At 40.3% G+C, this 8,559-nt stretch overlaps 1 protein-coding gene across 2 annotated transcripts; it reads right to left on the bottom strand.

Annotated features, from left to right (window-relative positions):
* Nucleotides 1–1,972: 1,972 nt before the first annotated feature.
* Nucleotides 1,973–4,608, bottom strand: LOC121742020. 2 transcript variants are annotated; one of them, XM_042135032.1, is made up of 5 exons: nt 4,361–4,608; nt 4,089–4,259; nt 3,181–3,271; nt 2,867–3,091; nt 1,973–2,803 (listed from the first exon to the last, which is right to left on the bottom strand). In XM_042135032.1, exons 4-5 carry the CDS (start codon nt 2,888–2,890, stop codon nt 2,264–2,266), a joined length of 564 nt encoding a protein of 187 aa, XP_041990966.1. In that variant the 5' UTR covers nt 2,891–3,091; nt 3,181–3,271; nt 4,089–4,259; nt 4,361–4,608; the 3' UTR covers nt 1,973–2,263. The 2 variants fall into 2 exon arrangements, with proteins under 2 accessions (XP_041990966.1, XP_041990965.1); XM_042135031.1 differs by having other exon boundaries at nt 3,181–4,259.
* Nucleotides 4,609–8,559: the final 3,951 nt, after the last annotated feature.

Below are 8,559 nucleotides of genomic sequence, written 5' to 3'. Positions count from 1 at the left end.
ACCTCAAACTCGTAGGCTCCGGCGAACTTGAATTGAAGGCGAGAACCGAGCAATGCAATGCTCCTAAGATGCGAACGAGAGTGCTTGAGCTATGAGAGAAGAGAGAATGATTGTAGATTGTGTTGTGTGTCTTCCATCTCTCAAAACAAGCCTATTTATAGGCTAGGAGTGGCCACACGAGAGGTCTCGGGTTTAAGGCACCTCATAAACACATGGACGTTGAAAAGCCAAAAGACTTAGGAAATGAAAGGTTTTGAGACCTTTCTAATTTCCCACATGTTACATGTTTTTCCTACATATAAGATGTAAATAAGTGGTACTACATCTTCATAGAAAGACTTTGTAAATTTTCAGCCCATTCAATATCATCGTCTTTATTTATGGTTTTCGTTGATCGTATTGCAATTCGGAGTATTAAATTTGTCCTTGTTTTCAATACATGGTTTTTAGATGTTTGATCTTTTGTGTAACTACTCAGTTATTTTGAAACGTCAATGGTAAAAGTGTAGAATTACTAACAATAAACAAACAGTAATTTGTAACTTTGGTGTTGATAATAGAACTAATAAAATATTGGATAGTCTAAAATCAGATGATTGAATAGAATTGTCTAAACATTAATTTATAAATTTGGTATTGAAAAAATGAGTTGAATGATTGAGATATAAAGTAGGTAATATAGTATGCAAAGAAACCATATACTACTCCCATTTAAAGCGCTGGCGACGTAGCACGATATCAGCCGTGGCCAAGACGATTCTGCCTACTAGGATAATATTTGCAGTTTAGGGTAACCATGCTCATTATTATTTTAATTATTTACCTTGATTGCCTGATATTATTAGGACTGAACTTTCATGCCCATTTACTCTACACGTTTCTGCAAACCATATCCTATTTACTACTTTTAATAATATTCACAACAATGGAAAATTGAAAATGCACATTATATAGTGGAAAAAGCACATTATATAGTACTACCTCCGTACCTGAAAATTTGTCTCAATTTACCATTTCGGTCTGTGCCTGAAAATTTGTCCCACTTCAAACTTACTAAAAATGGACATATCTTTATACTCCTCCACATTCTTGTTATTGGCACTTTGACCCTCTCTCAATTTCAATTTGTCCTACTACGGTCAACCCCCCAGCCACCCCCTACAACGGTCCACCACCCCCAGCCACCCCATACTACGGCCCACCTCCCCCAGCCCCCTACTACGGTCCACCACCCCTATCCAACTCTGACAACTTACCCCAAGCTTCCCACATCGTGTATTCGGCTGTTGAGAGGGAAATGTTTGCGATCTTGCTGCCTAGGTTTTTGGATCTAATCTAAGTATGTTGTCCCTCAAATTCCTATCTTTCGGCTGATGATTTGTGTTTGAATGTTGTGGTTGGTCGATGGGTTGGAGCCTGAGGGTGTGGATGGGTTTGGAGGCTAGGGGTTTGGATGGATTTAGGGTATCTGGCGGGTGTTTAATCTAGAGGATGTGGGTGTAGATGGGTTTGGAGGATGGGGGTTTGAGTTGATTTAGGGTTTCTGGTGGTTGATTAATATAGATGCTGTGGGTGTTGATGGGTTTGGAGGCTGGGGGTTTGGATTGATTTATGTTTCTGGTTGTTGTTTACAGTGGAGGCTGTGGGGTTGGATGCCATGGTTGTTATTTACACTGGAGGTTGTGGGTTTGGAAGATGTGGGATTGAAGTCTGTGGTTTTTGTTTTATGCTGCTGTTGTGGTTGTGATGAATGGTTATGATGCTAGTGTTGCTCATATTGAGGTATGCGTGGTTTGTTGTGTCTGATGTGTTCCCTGTGATGATGTTGTATGGTTTGCTGATGCTTGTGTGTTGTTCCCTGTGATGATTTTGTTTGTGTTGCTTGTTGCTGAGTTGTTCTTATTAATAAGCCACCCCTGTTCTTTGGTTAGCAGGCTTATTTTTCCATGATTTACACATGCTATATGAGGGATTAAGCTTAAAAAACCATACAAATTCATGATATAAACACTTTCACATTACAAGTCATCCATGTACATGGTTAGGAGGTTGTTATGTGTGATAGGAACCCTTAGAAACCACCCCTATACAGGTTTGGAGGCTGCCCTATGATGAAAGCTTTCTGAGGGATTAGGATTTTAGAAGCCACCACTACATTGGTTTGGAGGCTTTACAAAATGACAAAAACAGTTGAATAGCATAAGCCACACCTAATTCTGAGGCTTGCTCAACCAACTGACAAAAAGTATGATTCCTACATGATTCAGTAGAAGCATACAGCTTCTGTGACACCTGAGATGTCATAATTTGTACTCACATCATGTTCTGGCTGTTGGAGGTATGCCACAGCAGCCTTCACAACTCCTTCAACCTCTAATGCATCTGGCAGTGTCCCCATCCTTGCTAACCTCTCTTTATTCATGTGTGGAGTCTTGTAGCCATTGCCCCCTTGCACCTTAAGAATCTCAGTTAGACAACCTTGTAGTGTAAGGAAAACATTGTTGAGTGTGTATGAGCTAAGTTCATCAAAGGAGCTATGCACATTCCTCAACAAGTCATCCACTCCCTTAGCCACCTTATCATCCTGTAGAGATTGGATTGCTCTAAAATATCCCAAATCCAACACATTGCAATCTGGGGATTGTGGTGGTTGGCACCTGATGTGAAACTTGAACCCATCTGTGGATGCAACTGATTGAAAGTCAGCATCATTGTGGTGTATATGAGGCTTGGCATTGTCATGTTGAATGAAAATCTCCTTGCTCATATTCTCTGGCCATTTTGCCTTGATTGCTGGTATGATCTACACATATATGATCTGTTACTATGTGATTGTATACTAAGGAAAACAAAAAGTAAAGTGTACCTTCTGAATTAGGCATGCTCTCATCACTTCCTTGTTAACTGTGTAACACCCACTTTTTTTTGGTTCTAACTTGTGGAAAATCGACTCTTTAGTGTTGTTACTCGTATCTAATCTCTTTTACCTCGCGTTGTGATCGAGTGATATGTTTAAAGTAAGTATCATGTCATCAGATGAATGAAGTTCTTTTAGCAGTGAAGAACTAATAGCTAGTTTGAGAGGTCCTTTCTGCAAATAAAAGTCCAAAAGCGTTTTTACATTGAGTTCGATGCTAGATTAGAATATGAACACGTTTTCGGACATCACAAGAGTCGTACCGGGATGGACTCGCGCCGGGCAGCCCCGAGACAGCCCGTCTTCCATCCTTCGGGTCTTGCTCGATCACCACAGTTTTTGCACTCCCGATACCTACACGAAAGAATAGACCACGTGTCAAATACACTTTCGACATCATATCAAGACGAAAAGTTTGACAAAAAAAAAAGAAGAACCGCATCACATCAAGCACGTTTTCCAAACGATGGTTCAACTCCAAACGAAATTTCACTTTTTCTAAACGAAATTTCACGTTTTCCAAACGACGGCCGCATTTAATAGCCGTCGTTTTGAAATGACGAGATGGGAGAATTTGTTCATCCCATGCTTTTTGTTTCTCTTTTGTCTATATATATATAACTTCCTTTACACTCCAAATTCTTTTACTTCACCAACAAAGAGCTACCATCAAAATTTGGTTCAAGGAAGGGTATCATCAAGTAAAGATACAGAAGGTGAAAGCTAAAGGAAAAACCGAGTCTCTCATCGTCACCTCTTCTTCCTCATCTCCTCAGGGTAAGTTCATTCAAACTATACTGTTTCATACCAACATTTATAGATCAACCATGCTCACCATTTCATGCTCAACTTAGCCATTATATACTTGAACCAATATACTTGAACTCCAAACCATTTTTGTCTCCTCAATCATCTATAGACCAATTATGCTAGGATTCTTTTAACATGCTAAATATAGAGACTTCATCCAACACCATCACATACTTTTCATGCTATCAAGGACTTGGAAACATGTATGTTCATACCCAAATGTTCTTTTAACTAAAATTCACAATCAAGAGTCTTGAGCACATTGTTTTCTTACAAGAACAAATTTGAAATCACGAACTTCTTTCAACCACAATCTAAATATCAAGCATTAGAACAAAGACTTAGCGTTAAGAGTTCGAACGTTGAGCACCCCGCTGCCCTTCCGGCGTCGCCACTGCCCTTCGACACACTAGCTGCCAGTGAAGCTCCGGCGGCTGCAACGCCGCATCCGGAACGACCCTACTGCCCCAACCCCGCCATGGTGGCTGGGCTCACACGCCGGCGAGCCGAAAAAGCGACGGGGCTGCCGGACCTGTTTTGGAAGAACGGAAGTGAGAGATGAAGGGGAAAGCATGTGTATGTGTGTGTGTGATAAAGAGAAAGAGGAAGATGAGAAAGGAAAGAGGGACGTACCTGGTAGACAACGACGCAGCTGTGCGAGAAGGAGCAGACGGTGGGAGTACGAGCAGCAGCGTGACAAAGGCGTCAGGCCTAATCCATGAGCTGCTGACGGTGGACAAGTGGGTGGCGTGCAGCCCGCGGTGCGTGCGGCGCTCGCCGGCGACGCCATGACCGGCTGAACGCCGGTGAACGGAGAGGAACGAGGGAGAGTGAGAGATCGGTGAGAGAGAAAGAGGGGAGAAGAGAGAGGCGCCCACCCTCTTACGACATATCTGTTTTGGATGGTGAATGTAGGGTTCACTTTTGAATTTTAGGACTTGGGCTCATGTTGGGCCAAAACTTTAATAATTTGATTGGGCTCCATTAAATCTTCTATTTGGCCGAGTTTTGAGAGGAAATGAGAGATGTTGGGCTTTTCAGTTTAATTGATGGTGGTTTCAAATAATTTCTTAAATCGTTCGGTTTGATTAAATAATTAATCTCACGATTAATTATTTTCTTTTCAAATCTCTAGAGTCAATTAATATTTGATCTCTTGATGAATTTCTTATGGATAAGTTAAAATATGGGCTTAATGAGTTTTCTGATTTTTTTTTCCAAGTAATTAAAGTCTCTAAATTATTTAGAGTGCCGCGAGCTTGAATCGAATGAACTTTCTTTTAATCTAAACCTTGAACGTAGGATGCATATCCCATGTAAGATCATTGCATATCATCTTTTATGAATGTTCTTACGACTAATTGAATTAATACCCTCTTTCAAGAAGGGCGTGTTCAAGGAGTTGATTTTCGAAACCGAGCTTGTGAAGGGTATTTTTGGAAGCATCGAGGTGGGCTTTATATCCAACACATTAAGTGTGGATAAAAATTTATCAAATATCTATGAAATGACTTCAGTTTGCTAAAATTGAACTTACTTTCTTTTAAAGGTTATCATGTCATAAAATTATTTGTTTTATGATGCCTATCTGTTTTGGCTATGCCAAAAAGGAATGAATGAAACAAATTCGGACTCTAATAGGACCGAAAATCCTATTCGAGTTAGTGTACACAAAGGAATGGACCGTGTGTCATCGTAAGGGTTGGCCGGTCAATGTGATCGTGGAAGGTGGCCACCTTCCCGACACACTATGAACTATCAGATATGGCAGATTACTAGAATGAACTTAGTCTGATCGGGATTCGAGAAAATCAACCTCTGGATATGTGTTTACTTTAGGAGGTGGAGCCGTAATATGGAAGAGTGTGAAGCAGAAATGCATCGCGGACTCTACCATGGAAGCTGAATATGTGGCAGCATCAGAAGCCGCAAAGGAAGCAGTATGGTTCAGAAACTTTCTTTTTGATTTGAATGTGATTCCGAGTATGTCCAAGAGCATCACTGTTTATTGTGATAATTCTGGTGCTGTGGCAAACTCAAGGGAACCACGAGCCCACAAGGCAAGCAAACACATAGAAAGGAAATATCACATCATTCGTGATATAGTGCGGAGAGGAGACATTGAAGTGGTCAAAATCGCATCAGAAAATAACTTGGCAGATCCATTCACAAAGGCACTTCCAGCCAGGACGTTTGAACGTCACGTGAAAGGATTAGGTGTTCGATTGACCTAGACCCGCTTTCAGTATAAGTGGGAGGATTTTGCAGTTTTGGTATACTCGAAAGCTGTTTTGAGTATAAGTGGGAGATTGTTAGAGTTTAGTATACTGAAAGCATCTTTCGAATGCTTGTATATGTAATAACTCTTTTATCCATTTGTTACCATTTTATGAGAAATAATATTTTGTTACAATGTATTTTGCTTATGTATTGCTTATGTATTTATGAGATGTTGAAATGCGTTTTCCATTTAAATACATAGTTTAAGCAAAATGAGTCTAAGTCTTCTGCATAGTAGACGAGTTGTGAGCGGCGTTCACAGTAGGTAACTTGTCAGTTCATGCAGAAGAAAAACTGTTTCACAACCTAGATAGGCTTTGACTACCTATCGTGAAAGGTTGCGACGTCAGTCCGAAAGTTTCCTTACCTAAGAAAATGAACGACGTCGGTGTGGTATAGCACTGAAAGGATCAAACAGTGAGATAAGTCTTTCTTGGCTATTTACTGAAAGACGAGGTCTCGGTGATTGTCGTTTCTTAATCATTGTTGACATAACATTGAGCATACGATATTAATTGAAAACTACTTTGACTTATCAAATGGTGAGGGAATTTCGTTGCCCAAGAATCCTGATAGATTGGGTAATGATCATTAATGTCGAAGTGGTGCTAGTATTGTTATTGCAATGAATCGTGTGCTGGGAGAGACCAGTATGATAATATCCTCAAGAGGTGTTTAGAAAAAGGTTTTATTATTCAGAAACTGGCCAGTTGGAATTTATTCCATGAATAATAAATAATGTTTCTAAACTAGACCACTCTTGGAAAAAGAAATTAATTAATAATAGTCAGATAGCAGACTTGATATTAATTAATGGATATTTATATCTTTAACACGGGAAATGATTTAATTAAAGAGGAAGTCCCGGAATACTCGTAATTTCGGTTTGGACGGGCAGTCAATATTATATCTATAGTGGATGATAATAATAATTAAGTTTGGGCTTGAATTAAATTGATTTTAATTTAATTAGTGAAAGCCTGAACTGTGACCCAATCCAATCCTCCACAGATCCCTGGTCTGGCCCAAAATAATTAACTTATTATAAAAGGGAGAAGAAGAGAAGGCAGATTAATTAATTCTCCCGTAAAATTTCGATCTCTACAATCTGCAGAGAAAAAAATATCGATTTTTTTTTTGGGGTTCTTCCGTAGAGATTTCTGTCTTCAATTCTTCTCCAGTTTTTGAGGATTTGACAAGCTTTGCCCACACAAAGGTCAATTCCGAGTTAAAGGGAACAGATCAGAAGATCCGTGGTAGAGACGATTGAAGAAGGAGTTCGAATTCAATTACTTGAATTCATACGGTAAATCATTGTATTTAATTGCATATATATTCAATATGATATGTGATTATATGTTTATAAACATGTTTCTAGTTTACAATCGGATGAAAGCATGTTTAGATGTAAATCGTTCAATCAAACTAAATGATTTCCGCTGCAAAACCAACAATTGGTATCAGAGCCGGTTTTTAGGCTCTGATTGTTTGATTTACTACGTGCTTTGATTGTATAAATAGCATGTTTAACGTTTTTCGATGCATGTTTAAGTGTTCTTTGAATTCTTTGTACGAATTATTGAACTATGAACATTCGAAACGATCGAATAAGGGTGTTTTAGATCACGAGCAGTTGGCGCTTGCGCCGGAGCTGCTCGCAGCCTTGAGAACAGGCCCTATATTCAATTTTGGAGACTTGGTTGTGTCCTACGGTTTCAAACCTAGGGCTGGACGATCAGGTGTCGCAAGGATCATGGTCATGGCATCCGAGCCATGACCAAGCTGATCAAATTCACGCAAGGCTTGGGAGCGGCTGGCACTTTATCGCTGAGAGCTGCTCCTTCGACGGAAAATCAGTGGGAGCTGCCGGTTGAATGCCGGGGCAGCTCCGGATCACACGCCGACTTGTCGACGGGAAGTAGGCCCTGATAGTCGATAAGTTTCGACCATGTTACGGGGCGGGCTGGTCGACGAGGAGGAGAGATCAGTGGGAGCCGAAAGGCGTTGCTGGCTGTTCTACATGCCGAGAGCAGCGTCGGCGATTCCCATGATCGCTAACTGACGCAGACGGCTGCTGGTTGTGTTGTTCCAGCCGAGAGCAGCCTGTAGCGGGCGGAGTTGACGGGTGTTTTGATGCTGCTGACTGAGTTTTCTCGGGCGAGAGCGGCAACAAGGCAGGCTGGCCGTTGATCAGTTTCTATCTCCGTCGGAAGCTACTGCTGGACGTGTTTTCACGTCTGAGAGTAGTGCTGAAGGCAGCCGCAAAATCCGAATTTTTGAAACTGATTCAGTTTCGGTTGTTACGTAAATTATGGAAGATGGGTTGTTTTGTTGCGTGAATGAGAAAGAGTCTCCAACGTTTTTTTAAGAAACTGATTACGTGAATATCATTAATATAGTGATATGTTTTACGTGAATGTGAATGAGACACCATGTCTCGTTAGAATTAGTTTTGGTAATTTTAGTTAGCATTGATAATATTTTAATCGGTCAAATGCTATGGAACTAAAATCAAAATTAATTTTTATGTGGAATATCATTAAATTAATTTA

This window comes from Salvia splendens, chromosome 7, assembly GCF_004379255.2.
Source record: "Salvia splendens isolate huo1 chromosome 7, SspV2, whole genome shotgun sequence".
In the NCBI taxonomy this organism is placed as follows: domain Eukaryota; kingdom Viridiplantae; phylum Streptophyta; class Magnoliopsida; order Lamiales; family Lamiaceae; genus Salvia; species Salvia splendens.
The sequence above is the reverse complement of the archived record's forward strand: the minus strand, read 5'-3'. Positions and strand labels throughout refer to the sequence as shown.